The sequence below is a fragment of the Neolamprologus brichardi genome, unplaced genomic scaffold (genome assembly GCF_056152115.1).
Source record: "Neolamprologus brichardi isolate AB-2024 unplaced genomic scaffold, ASM5615211v1 NODE_ptg000032l+_length_1147064_cov_1, whole genome shotgun sequence".
In the NCBI taxonomy this organism is placed as follows: Eukaryota; Metazoa; Chordata; class Actinopteri; order Cichliformes; family Cichlidae; genus Neolamprologus; species Neolamprologus brichardi.
The window spans coordinates 583,145-608,068 of NW_028270039.1; the positions used below are offsets into that span (position 1 = coordinate 583,145).

General features: G+C 45.2%; 1 protein-coding gene across 3 annotated transcripts in view; it reads left to right on the plus strand.

The window, feature by feature from the left end:
- Positions 1-23,804, plus strand: part of hspa12a (heat shock protein family A (Hsp70) member 12A) — a 69,258-nt gene extending 45,454 nt beyond the window's left edge. For 2 of the 3 annotated variants that reach the window (XM_087836965.1, XM_087836966.1), the window contains exons 7-12: positions 7,201-7,372; positions 13,559-13,645; positions 15,063-15,167; positions 15,245-15,503; positions 17,861-17,964; positions 19,847-23,804. In XM_087836965.1, the coding sequence (XP_087693091.1) occupies positions 7,201-7,372; positions 13,559-13,645; positions 15,063-15,167; positions 15,245-15,503; positions 17,861-17,964; positions 19,847-20,478 (1,359 nt within the window). In that variant the 3' untranslated portion in view covers positions 20,479-23,804. The remainder of the gene's footprint in view (positions 1-7,200; positions 7,373-13,558; positions 13,646-15,062; positions 15,168-15,244; positions 15,504-17,860; positions 17,965-19,846) is intronic. The other variant, XM_087836967.1, reaches the window with a different exon arrangement.
- The last annotated feature ends 1,120 nt before the right edge of the window (positions 23,805-24,924 follow it).

The window sequence follows — 24,924 nt, forward strand, 5'->3', positions numbered from 1 at the left end:
CCACGACGGACCGGTGCAGCGTCTGCATTACTGCAGCTGCAGCCCCAATCCGTCTGTCGATCTCCGGCTCCCTTCTCCCATCACTCGCGAACAAGACCCCGAGATACTTGAACTCCTCCACTTGGGGCAGGAACTCCACCCTTTTCCGGCTGAGAACCATGGCCTCAGATTTGGAGGTGCTGATCCTCATTCCCGCTGCTTCACACTCGGCTGCGAATCGCTCCAGTGCGAGCTGGAGGCCCTCACCCGATGAAGCCAACAGAACCACATCATCCGCAAAAATCAGAGATGAGATTCTGAGGCCACCAAAGCGAAAGCCGTCCGCCACTTGGCTGCGCCTAGAAATCCTGTCCATAAAAATTATGAACAGAACCGGTGACAAAGGGCAGCCCTGGCGGAGCCCATCACCCACCGGGAACGAGTCCGACTTATTGCCGGCAATGCGAACCAAGCTCTTGCAACGGTTGTATAGGGATCGAATGGCCCGTAGCAATGGGCCAGACACCCCATACTCCCGCAACACCTCCCACAGGACACCCCGAGGGACACGGTCGAATGCCTTCTCCAAGTCCACAAAACACATGTAGACTGGTTGGGCAAACTCCCATGCACCCTCAAGTATCCTCGAGAGGATGAAGAGCTGGTCCAGTGTTCCGCGACCAGGACGAAAACCGCATTGTTCCTCCTGCGTCCGAGGTTCGACTAGCGGACGAACTCTCCTTTCCAGCACCCTGGCATAGACTTTCCCGGGGAGGCTGAGGAGTGTGATCCCCCTGTAGTTGGAACACACCCTCCGGTCCCCCTTCTTGAAGATGGGGACCACCACCCCAGTCTGCCAATCCACGGGTACTGCCCCGATCTCCACGCAACATTGCAGAGGCGTGTCAGCCAGGACAGCCCTACAACGTCCAGAGCCTTCAGGAACTCGGGGCGGACCTCATCAACACCAGGGGCTCTGCCACCAAGGAGTTGTTTAACTGCCTCAGTGACCTCGCCCCCGGAAATTGGCGGGTCATTCCCCTCATCCCCAGAATCTGCTTCCTCCTCGGAAGACGCGTCAGTGGGATTAAGGAGGTCCTCGAAGTATTCCTTCCACCGCCCGACAATTTTCTCAGTCGACGTCAGCAGCGCTCCGCCAGCACTATACACAGTGCAGGTAGAGCACCGCTTTCCCCTCCTGAGACGCCTGACGGTTTGCCAGAACCTCTTCGAGGCAGTCCGAAAGTCTTTTTCCATGGCCTCTCCGAACTCCTCCCACACCCGAGTTTTTGCTTCAGCCACTGCCCGAGCCGCCTTCCGCTTGGCCTGTCGATACCTGTCGGCTGCCTCCGGAGTCCCACAGGCTAACCAAGCCCGATAGGACTCCTTCTTCAGCCTGGTGGCTCCCTTCACCTCTGGTGTCCACCATTTGGTTCGGGGATTACCACCACGGCAGGCACCAACCACCTTGCGGCCGCAGCTCAATGCAGCAGCTTCGGCAATGGAGGCGCTGAACATGGTCCATTCGGACTCAATGTCCCCCGCCTCCCTCGGAATGCTGTTGAAGCTCTGCCGGAGGTGTGCGTTGAAGATCTCGCGGACTGGGGCCTCTGCTAGTCGTTCCCAGCACACCCTCACTACGCGTTTAGGTGCACCAGGTCTGTCCAGCGTCCTCCCCCGCCACCTGATCCAACTCACCACCAGGTGGTGATCAGTTGACAGCTCAGCCCCTCTCTTTACCCGAGTGTCCAGAACATATGGTCGCAGGTCTGGTGATACGATTACAAAATCGATCATCGACCTACGGCCTAGAGCGTCCTGGTGCCACGTGCACTTATGGACACTCTTATGTTCGAACAAGGTGTTCGTTATGGCCAAACTGTGATTAGCACAGAAGTCCAATAACAAAGCACCACTCGGGTTCAGATCAGGGAGGCCGTTCCTCCCAATCGCGCCCCTCCAGGTCTCGCTGTCGTTACCCACGTGAGCATTGAAGTCTCCCAGCAGGACAACAGAGTCTCCAGGTGGAGTACCTTCCAGCACCCCCCCCCCCCCCCCCCCCCAGGGACTCTAAGAAGGCTGGGTACTCCGAACTGCCACTCGGCGCATAAGCGCAGATGACAGTCAGGACCCGTTCCCCGACCCTAAGGCGCAGGGAACAAACCCTCTCGTCCACCGGGAAAAACCCCAACGTACCGGCAGCAAGCCGAGGGGATATTAAAATACCCACCCCAGCCCGCCGTCTCTCACCAGGGGCAACTCCAGACTGAGACAGAGACCAGCCCCTCTCCAGGAGACTGGTTCCAGAGCCCAAGCCATGCGTAGAGGTGAGCCCGACTATATCTAGCCGGTACCTCTCAACCTCACGCACTAACTCAGGCTCCTTCCCCACCAGAGAGGTGACATTCCATGTCCCTATTGCCAGTCTTGGCAGCCGGGGGTCAGTCCGCCAGGGCCTCCGCTCCTGGCCGCCACCCGGCACACAGTAATATGGATACTGAAGTAAAAATATCTCATGATTCATTTGGAATAACAAGAAACCAAGGCTGAAATCCTCTGTCTGAGGAGAGAGGGGGCTCCGCCTTTGTTAGGGTTTACTACTCTTATTGGGCTCTCGTATGTTGTAGCCTTATTATGAAGCCAAGTGAAAGAACATTGAACTTTCTACAGTAGATAAACCAAAGAAAGGCATTCATTCGATGGGTAACTTAAAATACGACTAAGGAAACAAAAACCTCGAACCTACAGGATGAGGCCAAATTGCTCAAATTGCCGGGATGTGACTTTGCACCAACAATACAGATGGTTCCAGCGTCTTTAGTGACCTCCACATATAAAGTCACCAAACAGGGAACGATGTTAACAGCCTGTGTCAAATATACAGACTGGAAAAATGATGTTTGTAGATATATCATCAAATCTGAGATTATTTGTGCAAAAGAATTAAGAATTCAGATCTTAAAGACGTATCGCACATTACTCCAGTTTATATTAATACATGATGGGTTAATAAGTAGATACTTTAGTGTTACTTCACTGAGCGAGGACAACAGCGACTACATGAGACAACGATCAGAAAGGACGTGAACATTTCCTGAGGATGCCTGCCTACAAAGTCAGTATCTACAAATTCCTGCACTTGCAGAGATTTTTGTTGGGAAAACATCTTTTGCTTCAAAGCAGAGCACACAGTTGATGGATGATGTGAACCCTGCCTTAGTTGTGCTTTAGTCAACTGCAGTGGGCTTCTCATGATCCCAGGAGCTTCTTGTTCACTTGGCTTTTTCACTAATTATGTTCTTATACACCACTCTGCATTTAATTACATTGCTCTACATCTAATCATCATTATTATTCATCTGTGGCTTTCTCCTGCAGCATGTCTGTAGTCGTGTCTAATCACAGCCACCAGCTGGGGCTGATGGGAGCCTCTTCCTTGTTGGTTGGAGGTTTCTTCCTGTTAAAAGAGAGTTTTTCCTTCCCACTGTTGCCAACTGCTTATTCAAAGAGAGTCATTTGATCGCTATGTTATTGCAGGATCGCACCATTACAGTTCAAAGCACTTTGAGGCGACTGCTGTTGTGATTTGGTACTATATGAATACAACTGAATAGAATTGAATTAACCTCCTAGGACCTGCGTCCACATATGTGGACATCACATTTTGGGTTATTTACACCAAAATACTCAATTTTGCTCTACAAGGGCCTGATATCCACTTACGAGGACATTATACTGCTACTGTTCTATCAAAATTTAAACAAATATCCTCATATGTGGCTCTGATTTTTCTTAGAAACTAAAATAATGTAAAGTGGGTGCACGGGGGCTCAGCCCTGGCGCAGGGGGCCTCTTGTGCATCGGCCTAACCGGGGGGCTCTTCAACTGGCAGGGAGGTTGTTCCATCTTGCAGGAGTCCACTCTGCAGGTGGGGGAGAGACATAGGAGAGGTGGAGAATAAACTTAACCTGGGTGTCTGTGTCTTGTGTAGTCTGGGAGATGATTGAATGTTGGGGTGGGTACAGTTTCCTCTACGGTGGGGTAGGGTGGGCTGCCCCGGGTCCTGTGGGGCTTGGCGGTGCTGCTGCCGTAGGCCCCGGTCTGGATGGGCCTGGGCTCCCTTGCCTTGGTGGATACCAGAGGACGGGGGTGCCTATTGGGGTCAGCGGGGGAGCTGGCCCTAGGGAGGGACACCCTCCCCTCCCTTCTTTTCCTCCCCATCCCCGGCTGCCTCCCTCTTCCCGCTCCACCACACCCACCCACACAGGTAGGGCTTTGGGGTGCGGGTGTGTCACCAGGGTGCAGGGGAGACATTCCCCCCCCTCTGTCCTCTTCTGGCCACCTGTGCCTCAATTTTATCTCACAACTTAGACATCCACATTACTTACACTCTCATAACACACACACACACACATATATATATATATATATATATATATATATATATATAGGGCCTTGAGGGTGGGCACGTTAACGGCGTCCAGTAGACGGTCTGTGTATTCAAACCTACCTCTGGCGCCGGTGCCCACCTCTCAATTTTAAATCCATGTAGACATTGAGGGTTCTCGGGAGGGGCCGTGCTAACACCTGCTGCTCTCTGGCAGCAGCACCATGCTCTCCCTTGTTTTAAACACACTTTAGAGCAACACGCAGCAACACTACACTTGAGCGGGAGGAGGAGGGTATGGGGTCTTAACACACCCCCGTTCTCTGCTAGCCATCGGGGCGGGGGGGCTGGGAAGAGATGCTGGCTGTCCGATTGGCCTCCCTGCTGCTGCGGAGCCTGGGGCGGTCTGCTAGCCTCCACCCCAGAGGGAAGGGTAACATCTCTTGGGTCTGGGTGCCGTTTCCCCCTCTGGGGGCGAGGATACCTGGACCCGGGGTATAGAGTATGTTTGGGGAGTGTGATTGTGTGTACATGTCCATTTACGTTTATTCCTACGTTGGGTGAGTGCTGAGTGTTTGTATATGTGTGCATGAGGGTGGGAATGCATGTCTGTGTCTGTGTGTGCCTGTTTGTCTGTGTCTATATGTCAGGTCGGGTCTTAGACTCCACCTCTCTGGGAACTCCCAGGCCCTCCAAGTGTGGAGGCCTATCTCCCCTCACCACACTCCCTGCCGGTGACTGATGCCCTCAGGGGTCGGTGCATTGTTGGTTCTTGGTGTCCGGGGCTGGGCGCTCAGGTCATGTGCCAGCTCACTCCCGGTGGCTACTTGGCGGGGCCTGGCGCCTGCTGCTCAGTCAGGCCTCTTCTGGGGCGCGGAGGGCCCTCGGGCCTCCGGCCTCTGTGCCTGCGGCTCGGTTCACTCTGGCACAGCTGGCTGCCGGCGGAGCCGGCGGGCACGCCGGTGCAGCCCCCTCTAGTTTCTGCCCGGTGGCTACTGGGTGACCCCTCGCCTGGGTATCCTCAGCCCTTCCCATGAAGGTGGCACGGATGCCCCTCCGGTGGTCCTCCTTGGGCTCTTGCACTCTGGGACCTCTGGATGTCTGGGGCCTGGATCTCCTCCATGCCTGCTTCATGCCCTGAGGGACAGGGCTATGGCTCTCTACATCCTCTTGCAGACCATTACATGGGAAAACCATTTGAATACAAGCGCGCCGATCCACACAGGTGTGCACACAGGTGTTCACTGTTTGTAGACTTAAATCACACCTTTCTTGGCTGCTACTTCAAAGCACATTGTGCGCTGTCTGTCCTGCGTGCTGCACAACAACATTCAATATTTAGTATTTACTGCTGTTTACACTTAGCTAGATTAATGCGATGGTGTTGTGTATAGTATGTTGCTTTGTTTTGGTTTTTTTTTTTGCTTGTTTTCTATTCTTTTTCTCTCAACAGGTGATCCCGGAGATATTTTTTTTCCCCCCTTTCTCACTGTCCCTCTCCCCTTCTGTTTTTCTTTTCCTTCCTCTTTCTTTCTCCCTTTCCTATCCCTCACTCATGTCTGTCCCGTCTGTAACAACTGAAAATAAAATAAATAATAAAAACAAAGGTCGATCAAATGGACCAATACGGCAATGCCATGATGATCCATTTGGCAAAATAAATCCATTGGGTCTCCTTGTTGGTCTTCAGACAACAATTCTGACGGCTAAAGAACCAAATGGGACAGGCAAAAAAAATAAATAAAATAAAATAAAATAAAATAAAATAATGTAAAGAAAATAAAAAATCTGGTAATTCTTTGTTTTTACATTCATCAGGTCCCAATCAGCCCAAACATCAAAGAGAAATAGAAATGCTGCTGTGGAAGAGTTCAGGTCTTAGGAGGTTAAATTGAATCAAACTCTTTTACATTTCAGTCTTAGATCAGTTCAGAGAAAACTTCTTGAAATTGTAGGAGACGATGCTGCTGTTTCCACCCCTCTGCACATTTAGATGACGACGTCTGAGTGCATTGAGACCATGTTTTATAAAACCAGTGTTTCAGTAAAAACATCTTCTTAATGTTATGCTTAGATGATAAATTAGCTCAAGTCAGACTTGAAATACATTGTTGGAAACTCTGAAGATGATGAGGAAAAGTTTAACAACAAACTGAAACAAGTCTTAACTGTTCAAACCACTAAATGAAAATTCTTACAAAGCAAACTTTTGGTATTAAATTTGTTTCACGTGACATTTAAGATCTGTAAGAGTCTTTGTTGATACCACGGCATCATGTTTGTCTCTGACTGCCAAACCTGTTGTATGGCTGTAGCTCGAGTGGTAGAGCAGGTCACCTACTAACCAGAAGGTTAGTGGTTTGATCTGCATGCCAAATATCTTGGGCAAGATACTAACAAGTACTAATCCTACGTTTTTCTGATGTAAATGTTAGACATTTGAAACAGCGCATTAAAAAGTGAAGGAGGTAAGTTGTGTAAAGCGCTGTATGAGAATCAGTCCATGGCTGAACGCGCCTGGTACACGTGCTGGACACACGTGCTGGACACATGTGCTGCAGCTGTCCAAGTGAAAGTTAGCTGAAGGGAAAGTTGTCACTAAGTTTGAGTCAATACAAATTTGGTTTCCACTGTGCCACTCAGCTCCTACATGTTCCACATGTCACCAGCTGCTTTTAACTGGTGGTAGCATGTCAGGTACAGTTGTGACTAATAATTGAGCAAACACGGGTACCTCGGTGTGTACTACATGTGGACACAGTAGAAGAAGACAACAGAAACCTTTTCTTGTCCTTTAAAGCTGAAGCGTGTTGTGTTGTTCTGCTCTTGTCTAGTCTGGTCTGGTGTCCCGGGAAAACCCTGAGCAGCTGATCATCTCCTTAGAACCTGAAGCAGCATCAATCTATTGCCGTAAGCTCCGCCTCCACCAGATGGTGGACCTGGGCACCCAGACCACCCAGAATGGCTTCAGCCCCTCTGACAATGTGGGCAGTGGGATGAGCCAAGGTATGTCTGATTAACAGATAAGAGATTACTCTGACGCCACGAGCATGTGTTCATTCATGCACACAGTCATGTTCAGTGTTTGATCTCCGATGGCAACATTGTTACTTCCATAATAACATTTACCTTATGTTGTTTTCTTCATAGCATCACCAGGTAATTATTACACAACTTTTCAAAAACGATTCAAACACACCAACTCTTTTCTTTTGAGTCTTCACATTTCCCTTTATTTTTGCTCCTTCTCTGAGAATTGTGTTGTTCTAATCAGCTTCTTTAGATTCATTATCCATCAATCCGTACATTGTCTGTCACGTATAGGTCACGGGGGCAACAGAGCCCACACCTCCCTCTCTCCACCATCTGTTCTAGCTCCTCTGGGGGACACCAAGATGTCCAAAAGCCAGCCAGGAGATGTAATTGTTCCAGTCTGAGCTGGGTTTGCTCCCAGGCCTCATCCTGGTGGGACATGCCCAGCAGATCTCACCTAGGATGTGCTCAGGAAGCATCCTGGTTAGATGCCTGAAATGGCTCCTTTCCTTTTCGAACCTGAGGTTTGACTAGTAGATCCTCTCCAGCTCTCTGGCATACATCCTCCCAGGGGGCTGAGAAGCTTGAGGCCCAACACACTCTCTGGTACACCCTCCTGAAGAGGGTCAGCCAGTCCAGAGGCAGTGTCCTTGCAGTGTTGCAGTGTCAGCCATGCAAACTGCAACAGAAAGTTGGGAAAGTCAGGGTGAATCGTGGATGTTGGATAGAAACACTCTGCTTCACAGCTGAGCATGTCAGTCCCTGCAGTCACATCCCTGCAGTCACGTCCCCTCCACATTAGTGTTAAAGTTTCCCAGTGTTAAATTCAGTTCTTTTGTGTTCTTTACGGCCAAAAAGACACAGAAGTGGTCCTTTTACTTTAAAATGATCTTTATTTTACATATCCGGGATATGGAGACCCACAAAACACACAACCCCAGGTCTGACGCACAAACAGAAGCCTTGGTATTTATATACTTGCTCTCTACGTCACAGCACACTTTACATTTCGGTCAAACAGCCTCGTTGGTTTCACTTTCTACTGCAGTTACCACACTCTGCAAAAGCAGTTTCCTGTCAGCAGCTTTGGCACAGAGTGTACTCAGTTAGGCCTTTCTTATATAAAGCAATATAATAATAATAATATAATAAATGTAAACCTCAACACCAGTAAGACAGTCGAGTCATCAGGTGGGACCAGTGTCTCTCGCGCTCAAACACCAGTTTGGGCTCTCTCCCACCAAAAAGTGGACGTCACATATTTCTAAAACCAGTTTCAGCAACTGGGGGTTGGACCACCAATACGTCCACCTTCAGCTGCTGCCTGGGCCACAGTGCACTGGTCCCCTACAGCCCCTCCTGTGTGAAGGGGTGCAACCATGTGGCTCGTTGGGGCGGAGCATGGCTGGGTCCCGCGGCTAAGGCCAGACCACCAAATGCTTGCTCATGTTGCCCCCACTAACCCAAAATATAGGAATGTCATTAGGGGCAAAATTTCAGCCTCCCATCTGAGCAAAATGACTTTAATTATGTTTTTATTAGGCCTGGAAAATGTAAACGAGTTAAACATGTGGCGTTTTCTATGCTTCCACATTAAAAGCAGGACAGAATCATTTCTAGTCTATCAAGCAGTGTGCCAGTGATGCAAGGTGAAAATGTTAAACTGATCTATACAAAAAGGAGCAGCAACGAGCTTTAGTTTAAGTTTTCTTTGGTGCAAAGCATGTGTTCATCACCACAACCAAAACAGAAGACTTACAAGGTTCATCAGGCCTATCGTGAGTCTGCATAAAGACAAACTCCACATTCAAAGAGTCGTTTTGGCCTCGCTGGTTTCCATTTGCATTGTTGGTTCTTTTGTGTGTCCATGGATACGAATGAGTTTGCTCTAGTTGTGCACCTTTACAGACACTTTTATACACAAGACCAAATGTACTGCATGTACACTGCTTGTATCACAGTGCCAGAAAACCGATTCTGTTCGTCTGAAGAAGTTAGAAGTCTGCAGTTTCAATGGTGACAGTTTACCTACCAATCATTATAAAATTGAAGCCATTGTTCATCATTAAGTAAATGGTGCTAGTTTATTGTGTATAATGGGGGGAAACTTGAGTCCAGCTGAGTCTCAGGCTCAGTCTTGGATGTGATGAAATGTTTCTGACACTGAAGACGTCCAGATGAACAAAATCAGCGTTCTGGGATTTCCTCACCTGGATGATCGAGCACGCATCTTCCTATCGCTCTAACACCTCGCTTCCTAAAAGGCCTCGTCAAAGCTTTAGAGTAACATATGTTCCATTCAGTTTGTAGGGTTAATGTAAACAGTACACTGCCTGCAGCTCAGACCTCGGCTACAGGCGGGCTATGAAACACAGAAATGAATAGAAAGATCACAGTTTGTGTCATAGCTGTGAAGGCAGGAGGGAATGGTGAGCCCAAGAGCAGGACTCACGGAGGCAAATGTGAACTCAAAACACCCGGCTTTATCGGGAGATTACAGACTGAACAGAAAACTAAAACAAAGCAAATAAACTAACAGGCAGGCAAACAGAACAGAGTCGAATGAGGGACGACGCAGACACTAAATAAGGTGAACAGGACTGAGAGGAAACAGCTGGGAGGCACAGCTGACACTAATTACACAGATGAGACAGGGAGACCTTCAAAGTAAAACAGGAAATGCACAGACTGGACTCAGAGACACGGTACAGACAGAGGGACACGCATCAAAACACAAAAACATGATCAGAACGAACTAGAACATCATAATAATAATAAACACAAAATGCTGAGTCAAATGAGAGAAACCCTTCATTGGTTTTGTCATATTCCAGCAGAAAGCACTCAGGGCTTCAAAGATTCAGAGCAACTGAAAAACCTTTGAAATGTGCGTTTTTGCAACAGACTGTACGGTTCAGGTGACGATGAAGACATCAGGAAACGAGTGTCACTGCATTTGGAGAACATATTTCTAGCTGTAACTGGATGCCTTGGAAATGGTCCCCCAGTACAAACGACAAAAATAAATAATAATATTAACCCTGCTGACATGCCTAAAGGCAGTGAGATGCTGCCATGAGAATGGCTGAAATCTACCTCACAAAGTGTCCTGTAAGTGGTGACTGTCCCTCCTCAGTGAACAAGTCTCAGTATTATTAGAAACAATCGTTTAAAGAGGATTTAAAGCAGGGGTGTCAGTTCTGTCATTTTCTGAGCTTTCCGTGCAGATAGGAGAGTCCGTTAGTCCAACACTCTGTTGGAGGATCCCTGAAAAGTCAAGTGCATGCATCTCATCTCACAGTACACACACGAGTCCATAAGAAATAAGCTGCCACAATATTAAAGACTGTTGGAACTTCAACACGACTGCAGTTTCCTTTGGATGTGGATTCCCACGGAAGCATATTCTTCCTCACATGGTTACATCTGTAATGTTTATGTTATTTCTATATTGGTTGGTTTGGATTGATCTTTCAGGTATCATTTAGCCTGAGACTCTTGTACATAACTACTGGTTGTCCGTCCCTCTCTGCATCATGTGTAATTAAAGTTCTTTATAGTTGGACTGAACATTGACCTGCTCTGGTAAAAATGAAAGTTTACACTAAATGTTTTTAGAAAGATGACCTCAGATAGCACTGAGTCTCTCTGTTAACAGGTTCAGTACCACAGGAGGGCGCGGGAACTAAACCTTTACTTAAAAAGCATCATTAGCTGTCTCAGCTAATCACAGAACAATCTCTAAGCTTCCTGTTAAACCTCAGCGTTTGTTACTACTCACAATAATATTTTATTAGAGCAGCTGCATGCTGCAGGTATTGCACTGCAGTGGTTTGTATCATATCTATCTAATAGACTCCAGTTTGTGCATGTAAATGGAGAGTCCTCTTCACACACTGAGGTTAATTATGGAGTTCCACAGGGTTCAGTGCTAGGACCAATTCTGTTTACGTTATACATGCTTCCCCTAGGCAGCATCATTAGAAGACATAGCATACATTTATATCACTGTGATCTGTTTCACAGTTTGTCTTTTCGCCCCTCTTCCCCAGCTGGTTGTGTCAAATGAGCCTCATTCCCAAGCCTGGTCCTGTTTCTTCCCATTTGTAGCACAAAAAGGACCCATCCATCCACACAGCGCTGCAGGATGATTTTATTTACATGGTCTTTCTTTACAGCAGCTTTTCAGCTGCACACCTCTCTCTTCCAGGCCACGCCCCCTTCTAAAACAGGACAGTGTGATGATGTCAGGTGTGCTGGCCTTTACACCTACTCAGGTGCTAACTTTAGGCAGTCCTTGCTAACGTCAGTTAAAAACATTTGTCAGAGCTGGGAAGGCATCTAAATATTGCTCTAGGTCAGGAGTTTCTCACGATGTAATTATTATGTGTGAGCCGAATCTTCAGCCCTGCTGAGAATCCATGCAGGTTAGGGTGAGACTGATGGACACATCACGCAGCCAATCACTGCAAAGGCAGACTGGAATCATACCATTGTGTGAAAGAAGGAAGTGGGGCAGACAGCAGGTGTAGTGGTGCAGGCCAGGTACACAGAGACACTGAGGCATTTAATCCAAGTGGGTCGGGAAAAAGGCAACGAGCGAAAACATGAAGTGAGCCGAATCTGTCTGCATTTCAGTGACGTGGAGACTTGATCGAATCAGGAGCTAAAGTCATAACCGTTTTTGTTTTCAGCAATTTTCAATCATGGAGTACAAAAGGTGTGACAATTGCCCCGGCCTTAAACCTCAGCTTAACAGACCTAACTTTGATCGGCCTCTCACCACAGACAAGCACAAGCATAAACTCTGGACCTTAAACTATATTTTCTAAAGTTTTACACAAAGTAATTAAGCAATAAACAATGAACTTGTTGAACCTCCGTTCCCCTTACCGGGGGTGAAAGGGAGAACAGCTGGTTTAACAGGATGTACTGCCAGATCTGTTATTTAAACATAGATGTGTGGTATCCATAGAAACACCAGAGTCTCAGCTAAAACCATTTCAACAACCATGAAACAGCTAAAACAGCAAACGACGTTCAGGTAAACAGATTCGACAAACAGAGGATGTTCGCCCACAGAAAAGTCTGTAGTGGGACCATCGAGCTGCTTTTCTCTGAACACAGATTGAACCCCACAACACGGTGCATCACAACTGCTCCACACATGACAGATCGGGACCCGGCACAGAGTGATATAGCATGCACGGTGATGTGCCGGGATGATTGCCATGAATTATGCATCAGGGAAGCTGATTGGTCTAAGCTCTGTGAAGGACGCTGCAGTCGGTTTGCTAAAGCTAAATGTGTGGTCGCGCAGAGAGAGGTGTGGCCGCCCTGCTCCAGGGCCCGTCTGTTGTCATGTGGAGGCAGTGTTATGTGTTACTGCTGGGTTGCCACTCTTGTGCTGCTATTGGTTATAACATAAAAAGCTGGAGTGTAAGCGAGAGTTAAAAATCTGCATTTTCATGCTTTATTCTTTTATCGTCTTTCCGGCTCAAACCAAACGTGTGGACGGACACATCTGTGGGACTTCAGCTCCCAACTGCATGTCGCTGGCAGTGGATCAAGTTTGCGACTGCAAATGCTGATTGGTTGATAAGACCTAACCTCTCCATCGTGCAGAAATCACTGGTATGCAGCTCCTGTAGTTCAGGGTTGGTGACATCACCAACACGCTACAGACCATCTGTGGTGGAAAATACATAAACAGAGTTAATCTGCAGACGAAAACGGAGTTTTTCCTTCCTACTGTCGCCAAACTGCTTGCTCCTGGAATGTTGTCCAATAGTTTGGGTTTTCTCTGTATTCTTCTAGCGTCTTTAACTTACAAGCTAAAGTCCTGAGGTGACTGTTGTGACATCTAAATAAGACTGAATAGATCCATTTTCCCCTTAGGTTCTGTGCATGACGTCGTATATCATGTTCTATAGTGACTGTATGTATGTATGCCAACCAAATGACCCGTTTAATAATCATTTTAATGAAACTGTTCCTGGAAAGACCTCTATAGAGATCACACCACAGTCCTGCTCATAGATTCATCTCAGGCTGCTGCTTGTCTCACACCCCACTGTATATGAGCCCCACAACTTCTCATAGCAGCGCTTCCTGCCTTTATCAGACTCACCAGAACACTCTCTTTCTGTTAACAAGCAGCTAAGGAGCATGTACGGCGCAACCGGCAGAGTCGCACGTTTTTGGTGGAAAATGTCATAGGGGAGCTTTGGTCGGAGCTGGAAGAAGGTAGAGTCTCTCTCTTCTTTTACTCATCTGTTCTCTTTTACTTTAGGCCGCTTCCTTTGGCTCTTTCATGTTCTGTCATCCTGTCATAGATTAAGAGTTTATTATAATCCTAATATTTAGAGAATTGGCACCAAACGTATAAAGAAATAAAAAACTCAAGTGTTCAGAAACACTGACGTAGTTTGAGCATCAGCTGCTGGCCTGGCAGAAGGTAGGTCCACACATTTGATTAGGCAGTTTCTGACACCACCACAGCGGGGATGTGTGTCCAGCATGGAGCCAAATAACACTGATCATCATTTGATTCCACTAACTGGGAAAGGTGGGATCAGCCAGAGGAACGCATTGCTGTGGTTGGTTGTTGTTGGTCATATCAGAATAAGCAGTCACCTGACAGTAAATTACAGCCTCCCTATAAAATTTTTTTCTTTTCCTTCAACACACACGTGTGGTTTTAGAGCCACTTTAAACTGAGCTTTAAAGTTTTAAAGTTTTTACAAACCTTTCCTTTTAGGTGGGAAAAGAGCCCAGCTGAGGTTTTAAGGCTTATTCAGGAAACCCATCAGCGGCACAGCTCTGCTAAATTAACACATAAACCATTTGACTGGTTAGCAAACAACCAATCACAGCACAAACCACTGGAAACCTGCTTCACAGGCTTGATAGCTCATTAGCATCTCTGCTCTTGAACACTGGACAGATGCTAACCTGCAGCTGACAGTATCAGTCTGCTGAACGCCGTCCTGCTAGCGAGCTTTAATAACCACGGGAGCTTTGGTTTCTGTGGCTCTGCTGTTACACACCCTTCATCTTTAAAAGTTCTGACTAAAGATTGAAGACTGACTTTAACACAAAGACTGTAATTATTGCTTTCAACATGGATACATGTTAACTTTTTGTATCATATTTGATACGTGAGTTTCTGAGACCTGTATCTCATCAACATGATCAATATTTGCCATCATTTCAAAATGTTATGGACAAAACTCTAAAATTAACATTGTTGTTATCAAAAAGTTGCCAAAAACACTCAATGTATCAAATGCAATACAAAACATACACATAATAAAAATATATCAAACACAACACGATGAAGCAAAAAACACATTTTGTGGATTTTGTTATAAGGGTTCATAAACATCTCAGTTCTAAAACATCTGAATTTTCTGGCTATTTTCTGATGGGTGGGTCTCACAGGGTTAATAGAGAGGCTATTAAAACTGCTAGCTCCACCTATCCTGAGGGGTTTGCTTCCTTCTACACTGCCTCAGAAGTTTACCAGGATTTAGGTCAGCAGTGCTCTCTGTGCTCTCACTCCAGAAGCAGTAGTGCCAGACAAAGTCATGTTCCTGTAAACGACACGGTGCATGCACTTCGTCTCACGCCACGCTTCTCGCCTGCTCACTCCTCTGTACAGGTGACCGATATGTGGTGGTGGACTGTGGTGGAGGAACAGTTGACCTGACTGTCCATCAGATCCGTCTTCCAGAAGGACATCTGAAAGAGCTCTACAAGGCTTCGGGTAAAACGGGTGTAGCGTAACGCTTTGCTAAAGCATCAGACCATGTTCATGTGACTCACAGCCGTCTGTTTCCTCAGGTGGCCCCTATGGCTCCATTGGGATTGACTATGAATTTGAGAAGCTGCTGTGTAAGATCTTTGGCCAAGATTTCATTGACCAATTTAAGATAAAGAGGCCAGCTGCGTGGGTGGATCTGATGATTGCATTTGAGTCTCGAAAGAGAGCTGCAGCCCCTGACAGAACCAACCCTCTCAATATTAACCTGCCCTTCTCCTTCATTGACTACTACAAGAAGTTCAGGGGCCACAGTGTGGAGCATGCTCTGCGCAAAAGCAAGTGAGTGTAAACAGAAAACCCTGGACTGACACGAGCGTCTGTATAATCCTGACAGCGCTCGTTTGCTTTGGATTCAGATTTAATCTGAATTATATCGACTCTGTGATTTCATGTTGCAATATTTCTTGATCACATTTTATTCTGTACATGATCCAAAAGGTTGATTCTGTTCATCTGGACGTTTTCAGAAACGTTTCATTATCATCAGGTGGCTTCTTCAGTCTCAGCTGACTGACATCAGGACATCAGGGGACACCTCCCAGCCCACTGATGAACAATGGGCTGGGAGGCCAGTTCCTCAGTACCATTAAACGCTACGTCCAGATGAACAGCCTTTTGGGATTTACTGACCTGGATGATTGAGCGTTCATCAAGACAGATTATGCACATATTAGTTTTTGTCGCTTGTCAACATCTTGACTAAGATGAAATTTTAAAAGTGTGAAAAAGTGTTTGTCCCCTTTATTCAGCTGAATTACTCTAGCAGCCACCAGGCCTGATTTCTGCCACACCTGTTCTCAATAAACCACTTAAATAGGACCTGCCTGATAAAGTGGAGTAGACCAAGGCTACGTCCACACGTACACGGGTATTTTTGAAAACTGAGATTTTCCGTTTTCGTTTTAAAAAATAATCCCGTCCACACGTAAAGGCAGAAATGAAGGAAAACGCTGCTAGGAACATGCCAAAGCAGCAGGTGGCGCTATATTCCTAACCGTGCAGAAATGTTGGCCAATCAGAAGTCTAGAAGCCTCGGTGGGAAAAGTAAACAAAGCTGGGGCATAGAAGCAGAACCGAGTCGTCTGTGTGGAGGGACAGTAACTGTGTGTGTATATGTAAGCATTTAAACACTGCAGAGACAATTAACAGTAACAGTATTGTAGAAATTCATTTCACCGAAACAATAACGTGGCGCACAGTGTGACGTCAAAAAAGGCGCACACCTTTGACGCTGCGTGTTCTGCGTTTTCTCCGTTTTTCTCGTCCACACGTAAATGCAAAAACGGAGTTTTCAAAAATCTCCACCCTGGCCGGAGTTTTTAGAAATCTCTGTTTTCAGTGACCAAAAATGCCGTTTACGTGTGGACGAAAGGTGCAAACGCATAGAAAAATCTACGTTTTCAAAAATACCCGGTACGTGTGGACGTAGCCCAAAAGATCCTCCAAAGCCAGACACCATGATGCAATCCAAGGAAACTCAGGGACAAATGAGAAACAAAGTAACTGAAATGTTATAAAGCCCTTCTAAAGCTGTAGAACTCCAGCGAACCAAAAATGACTATTATCCACAGATGACGAAAACACGCAACAGTGGTGAACTTTCTCTGGAGTGCCTGGCCAACCAAAATGACCCCAAGAGCACAGCAACGACTCTTGCAAGAGGTCACTGAACCCAAAACAACCTCCAAAAAACCACAGGGCTTACTTGCCTCAAGGTCAGAGTTCATGACTCCACCATAAGAAAGACACTGGGTTCCAAACCAGCCGAGCAACAGGAACATAAAGACCGCTCTCAGTTTCTTGATCTTGAATCTTCTTGATGAGTCCCAAGACTTTTGGGGAAAGCAACATGTAGAGCAGTAAAATAAGGTGGTGGTAGTGTGATGGTCTGGTCCTGCTGCCTCAGGACCCAAAGACTTGCTGTGGTAAATGGAACCATCAATTCTGCCAAAACACCCTCAAGGAGAATGTCCAGCCATCTTTTCAAGACCTCAAGCTGAAGCACACTTGGGTTCTGCAGCAGGACGATGATCCGCAACACACCAGCGGGTCCACCTCTGAATGTTTCAAGAAAAACAAGATGAAGACTCTGGAGTGGCCGAGTCAGTCCTGACCTGAATCTGATTGAGATGCTGTGACATGACCTTGACAAGGCGACCTCGACACCTCCACAGCACTGTAAAAGCCAGCTATCAGAAACGCTCGATTGCAGTTGTTGCTGTCAGGGTGGCTAATCACTTATTAGGTTTAGGGGGCAATTACTTTTTCACACTGCTGTAGCTAGTGGCTTTGTCAGACTGTAGGCTGTGCTAACATGTTAACAGGCTAAGAGATGCTTTAAGTTTCTGGACCATCACCTGAAGCAAACGTCTTTTTTTGATTTCTATCTCTGACTTGCATTAATAAACAGTTAAACTCTTGCATTTTTAGTCCCATTTGTAACAAACATGTCTGGATTAGAATAAAGTGAACAGCAGTTCAGTTGTATCATTAGTTACATTCATTTATAAATATGAGTCTTTGCCATTTTGTGAAATTTGACACTTCAGTGATGTTTTTGATCATTTATTGTAACGAACTAATGATCTGCTGAAGTGAATACAGTGCATGTAACAGACGTTCTCCTCTCTTTCCAGTGTGGACTTTGTTAAGTGGTCATCTCAGGGGATGCTGCGGATGAATCCAGATGCTATGAACTCCCTCTTTAAGCCCACCATAGACCACATCATCCAACATCTCAGTAAGCTACATTATAACACCTGCATAAACACGTATCGCTCACCTTAGAGTCAAGCGAGTTGCAAAGTAAATAATAGTATTTGTATTGCTAATAATAATACATTTTTTGTTTTGCAGTAAAACTGTAATGCAACTTTTAAGACCACCTTTAGTCACCGTGCCACTGCTCTCAAGTAACTAATGGGAAAAATGACCCTTACATGTACAAATGTAAGGGTCATGTCTTTATCCTGTCTTCCTTCTCTCGCCCCAACCAATCACAGCAGATGGCCCCACCCCTCCCTGAGCCTGGTTCTGCTGGAGGTTTCTTCCTGTTAAAAGGGAGTTTTTCCTTCCCACTGTCGCCAAAGTGCTGCTCATAGGGGGTCATATGATTGTTGGGTTTTTCTCTGTATCTATGAAGCACCTTGAGGCGACTTTTGTTGTGATTTGGCGCTATATAAATTAAACTGAATTGAATTGAACAAATGATCATATAAGTATTGAACAATGAGTATCACAAATCTTCACTGGGATCAGTAACATTCTGTTCAATGTGTTTTTGTTGCTCAGTTTCAAACTGACAGGGTTGGTCACTCCCTAACTCCAGACAGCCTAGATCAGGGGTGGGCAACTCCAGGCCTCGAGTGCCGGTGTCCTGCACGTTTTAGATGTGTCCTTGATCAAACACAGCTGATTAAAATGGCTAAATTATCTCCTCAACATGTCCTGAAGTTCTCTAGAGGCCTGCTAATGAACTAATCATTTGATTCAGGTGTGTTGACCCAAGGTGAGATCTAAAACCTGCAGGACACCGGCCCTCGAGGCCTGGCGTTGCCCACCCCTGGCCTAGATAATCCACAGTTTCCTCAACCACATGAAAGTAGGTCACATTTCTTAAGGATGGATGGGCCTGCTTCAATACAGATAGTGATTATAGCAATTTATTATAACATAAATAACTGCAAAGACAGTGCTACAACTCAATTTAATTCAGTTTAATGTATAAAGTGCGAACTCACATCAACAGCTGCCTCTAATTGTAAATATGTTACAGTAGTGGAGAGAAACCCAGCAGTTAAACAAGCCTCCATGAGCAAGCATTTGGCATCAGTGGGAAGGAAAAACTTCCTTTAAACAGGAAGAAACCTGCGGCACTTGTATGTGAGGAGAACGAGTTTGAATTCAATTCTGGATTCAACAGGAAGCCAAAGAAGAGAAGCTAACATGGGAGAAATCTGCTCTCTGTCAGTTTAAGGCCCAAAGTGAGGAATCTAATAAACAATCTGCCTAATATCCGCACGTTATCTCAAGAAAGACATCAAAGGAAATCCACAAACTTTAATGAAATTTAAACACCAAATGGGGAATTGTTTTGCTCCAGTGTCAGAACCAATTTAAAACGAGTAAGTACTGTCACAGTGGAAATTTCAGCCTTGCATGACAGCTTCCTGCCATCATTGTGTGCATGAATCGCACTGATGAGCGAAAACACTGAGAGATAATAACATTGATTATCTGATTGGAAGGATTTTCTAGAAAGCATGAAGACTTTTACAAACCTGCTGTGGCCAGATGATTAGCATCTGTAAAGCAGCAAGGCCAAGCTTCATAAGTTATTCTGGTGACAGGTTCAATTCGATTCATTTACATGACGCCAAATCACAACAACAGTTGCCTTGAGCTGCTTTATATTGAAAGGTTAACCCGGTGCAACGCACAGGAAAGCCCAACAATCACGAGCTGCACTTTGACAACAGTGGGAGGAGAATAAGGCGTCCTTCAGAACCAGGAGACTGGTGGTGGTCGTGAAATTCAAATTCAGCTGTTTATCAATGAAAGAAAGGTATAAACAGCTGTGCACTCACTGGGTGTGAATAAAGGCATTTCTGTTTCTCCTGCAGCTGAGCTCTTCGAGAAGCCAGAAGTCAGTGACATCAAGTTCCTGTTTTTAGTGGGCGGCTTTGCCGAGTCTCCCTTGCTGCAGCAAGCTGTCCAGAACATGCTTCAGGGCCGCAGCCGCATCATCATTCCCCACGACGTTGGCCTGACCATCCTGAAAGGCGCTGTCCTGTTTGGCCTGGACCCCAGTGTGATCAAAGTCCGCCGCTCGCCACTCACGTACGGGGTTGGCGTCCTCAATCGTTTTGTGGAGGGGAAGCACCCACCGGAGAAGCTGCTAGTTAAAGATGGAACGCGCTGGTGCACGGACGTCTTCGACACCTTCATAGCCGCGGACCAGTCCGTGGCGCTTGGCGAGATGGTCAAGCGGAGCTACACGCCGGCGAAACCTTCCCAGCAGGTTATCGTCATCCATGTTTACTGCTCTGAGAAGGAGAACGTGAGCTTCATCAGCGAGCCCGGCGTCAGGAAGTGTGGGACACTGCGCTTAGACGTGAGCGGAACAGAAAGCACAGCGGCACGCCGAGAGATCCAGACGCTCATGCAGTTCGGCGACACGGAGATCCGAGCCATGGCGGTGGACGTGTCGACCGGACGCACTGTCAAAGCTAGTATTGATTTCCTCAGCCATTAAGTATCAAAAGAGAAGTCCAGTCGGAGCTGTGGAGACGCTAACAGCTTACACTTAGACACAAACACACACCTGTGTGTGCTGGGAAGGTTCAGTCGTTTCAGCACTAAAGTGATGATGTGTGCAAACTTAAACATTCAGCTTTAGCGTATCATCGAGGTAAGAAGAGAGGCACTAATGAGAGCTTAGTCTGTTTTAGGTTCGTCACTTCACCACATCTGTCGAGTTTCGTGGGTAAGCAGCTTTCTAGTGGTCATCCCCTCCAAGGAAACCCCCGAACCCAGCGATGATAACAGCTCCTGACAGAAGCTTCTTCATACTTTAATCTATGTTATGCAGATCTACTGCCTCTGGCACAGAGAGGAGCACACACGGTCAATTCATCTTTGTTGTTCTGTTCTGAGACGATGAAAAGGTCAGGATACATCCTCAGAAGAGCTCCACAAAAATATCTTAATGTTCTTCTATATAAACTCGTGTCATGTTAGTTCTGCAATATTCAGCCCTTTGAATGGTTCCCTCGAGGGCCAAACACAGTTTTCCTTATATACGGCCAGTCTGCCCACTGGACGACAAGCATCTTCCATTTGTGAGATTGCTAGCTTAAAAATAACTAGCATTACTATGTAAAATGTTCAGCTGTGGAGGATTGATGCCAAGTGTTAACGCTGTGACATCTTTGGGTAGCTGCTACGAGTGAAACAACGCTGACTCGCTGACATTTACCAAAACTAAAGTTACAGATATTCACTATATCATTCTTAACACGCAAAAATATTAATTTGAGTCATTTGCTCATTTCCCATTAATGGGAGATGTGAGAGTAGTTCATGTTTTTAGATTGAATTTAGCTTCCAGCATGGGCCGACTCTCACTGTCAGGTTCATTATTACAATCTATGAAAAACATCCTGCATAGACGTTTAATACTTACATACATAAGAGATCATATTTGTGCTTCGCCTGTAGCAACGTACTTTCTGTTTACAGCCTCGTGTAGGGTTTGGTGCACTCATGGTAGTCACTGTACATCTGCAGAAATATGGGTTTTTACTCAACCGAGGTTGCTGATTTTTTCATCTTTTATTAGCCTTCGTCCACCGCTGGAGTGGAAAGCTTCTTCTACCAGGAAAAACATGCTGCCCTCTTCATGCTCTGGTTTCATGATCAAGCCTTTAGACCCACTACTGCACAGACGAAGGTAAAGGCTGAAGGTGTGGTGCTTCTATTGCAACTACATTTATAGTAGTGTATTTATAAAGTATATAGCCACTTTAACCATTAGGCTGAATCATGCAAAAGCACCAGCTTGGCCCTTTGATGTAATCCAGTCTTGTATCTGATTCCAGTAATGTGAAATGTGCTGCAAGCTCAATCCTAAAGAGAGAACAACCACCAATCTGCTTAACCGTGGCCTTTATTAGTTTTTGCTTCTGATTATCAGCTGTGGAGAGAATGACCCCGCCCACTCGACCTCTTTGCTTGCACGTATAAGGTGCAACAGGCCAGTTGAGGCAAACAACAGTGTATTTATTTCTGTAAATACAGTATTTAAATATTGTACAGATTTTTAGCATCGTACGAGCAATTTCAAAGCCAAGAGTGCATATGTCTGTTTTTGTGTACGTGCACATGAAGGAGAGAAGAAAGCTCGTTCTGTCACATGGACATCCTCAACATTTCTTTCTCACCAGAGCGTGAGAGTTAGAGGCTTTTTGTGTTTCTTCAAAGACCGGATGCGTCACCTTACTGTCACTTTGCAATCACACAAAAAACTTGAATACCTTTGTCCTTAAAGATATTTCAGCCCGTAGGGTTACATGGTTCCACGATCTGAACGTGCACGGCCCAGTTGGACCGCACACATTCAGATTCTCTTCATTAAAGTGTGAGGCACAGTCACCAATAATCATACAGGTAAAATCTCCAAAAAAGTCTCAATCATGATAGTGCCTAGCATGAATAAACGTGATGTTCACATCCTGTCACCACCAAGAACATACAGTGCTTACTTTCACCTGCAGCTCGGTTCATAAAGACATCGTTTGTCCCTCAGTGGAGGAAGATCCGTATTTGAATGAGCAGAATTGGAATGTGCAAAACCTGATTTCATAGCTTAGCCTGTTTTTGACTTAAGATTAATTTGTTGAAACGTCAGATTCAGACTTTAACTGTTGGCCTTTCTAGTCTCAATGTTGCACAGATGTAGGAGGCAGTCTGCCCTTTAACAGTCGTTGCATTAGCGCCACATTATTGTTTAAATTTCATGCTTTGGAAAGTTACAAATACATGCTTTAAGAAACAGTACAAGTACTTTGATGTAAACTCAGTCTACATCAGCACCCCCAGGTGCCGTCATTAGAGTGGCACCTGTGGAGCACACTGACAGAGTCAGCAGGAGATTTAGGAGGAGAAACACTCAAACAAACTCCCTTTGGGTTGTTGGATTATATAATCACACTTTTTGAATTTTTTGGTCCAGATATGCAGCAGTTATGAGTTGTGTCTGAATTATTACGGATTTCCTTTGATCCTTTGTTTGAACTGTGAATTAAAGCTGGTCTCGCCTTTCAGTGTAAGTGTACAAAGCTGCACAAGCTCCAGTGCCCTCTGCTGTCTTCAGCACTCTTTCTGCACGTTTTGCATGTGTCACATAGGAATGGCTGCTATTACTAATACACAAAACCACGCTTAACTACTGATGTTTCCTCTGGTAGTGTCCTCTTTTTGAGCTCTGGTGTTTGAGCTCAAACGATGGCAGCTCGTAACAAACACTGATAATGAACTAATAACCTTTTATTTTACACGTCTCTGCGTTCACGAAGCATAAATGTAAGACTCTAATAGCACCGTGGTTTTCTTGTTTAACATTAGATGATTGCTATGTGTTTTGTACACCTTTGAGTGTTATGTTATGCACAGGGTACTGTTATGTAGCAGCTTTTTACCTAAAGCTATAACAAGATTAGCAGAAGACATATTTAGCTGACTTTAGCTGACTTTATTCTTGGCGTGTGAAGCATCATTTTTGGTCAATGAGTCAATGATTTCAGGTTATTTGGATGTGATTTGAGTAGCACTCTAGTCAGCTTGCGTTGTCTTTAAGCATCTCCTTAAGACTCTCTAGAAAATCCAAGAATTCAGAAGATTTCTCAGCTAAAATCACAGAGCTTGTTGTAAGGATCACCTCAGCCACTCTGGAACGCAAAAACTAAGCAAACGTTATTGTTTAAGCAAAGACATTTTTATGTTTATTATTTTTCATGCAGTACTATGTGTATTTTACCAATGCCAGATATTCACTGTCACTAATAAAATGTTTATTTCAAATTGTTTGCTGTACTTTCTTTAGCTTAGTTAAAATGGGGTCATTTCACAGGTCTTAGTAGCAGAGCCAAGGCAACCAACAATTAAAATGTTAAAGTTATGCAAAGTGTGTTTATCTATGCTAACATGTGCAACCACAGCCTGCGTGTTACTGGAGTTAAAAATGTATGATTAGCAATCTAATTTTAGATTTAGACCTTTGTATTTCCTAACACACCGACCAACGCTTTCATGGTTTTATCAGCAGGTCTGTTAGAGCCAAGCTGACAACATCTGAAGAATAATGGCTGCATGTTTGTGAAGCAACACTGCCACCAAGTGGCTCTAATGAGGAATGAGCTGCCTCTACCCTGGTTTTATTATTGTGAGATGTCAAGGACTCCACTTTTTTAAAAGAAAAAAAGTTTGCTAGTAGGACTAGCGTGTTATTTTTGACATGAGTTCTCAAAGCACTGCAGACCTCATTTTAAAGGCTGCAAGTAATTTCCATTTTCATTGAATTTAGTTAATTATTTAGGAGATTAATTAATTACCATTAATTAATGTAATTATTTTTTTATTTTTTAAAATTTAAATATAAAATTATTATTATTATTATTATTATTATTATTATTAATTTAAATATAAAATAAAAATTGTTAATTTTTTTTTTTAAATTTAAATAAATTTTTAATTAATTTAATTACCATTAATTTCCATTTTCATTGAATTTAGTTAATAATTTAGGAGATTATGTGGGAACTGCACCAGACGTGGGAAGTTACAAATTAAAAATACTTCACTGTATTTAAGTGTAGGGGAAAGTGGTCTTGTTTCTGCAAAGCCATAGAGGAAATTGGTCATGTGACTGCACATTTTTGAAGAGTCAACCATTTTACTTATCCTGCAAGGAAGAGAGCCTCATTGCAACAAAGCCAAATCCTACGACTACGCTGGATTGGTTGAGATGGTTGATGGTTCCAACAGTGGTGCCAGTTTTTAAGGTCAAGTAGTAATAGGTCTGTGAATGGAAAGCCCAGCTTCACTTTCAAAGGAGATGATGATGGAGTCATCCCTAGTGTATAAAAACCCACATCACAAAAACTTGGTGGTAGTGGGTAGCATCAAAGAGTAGGATGTTATG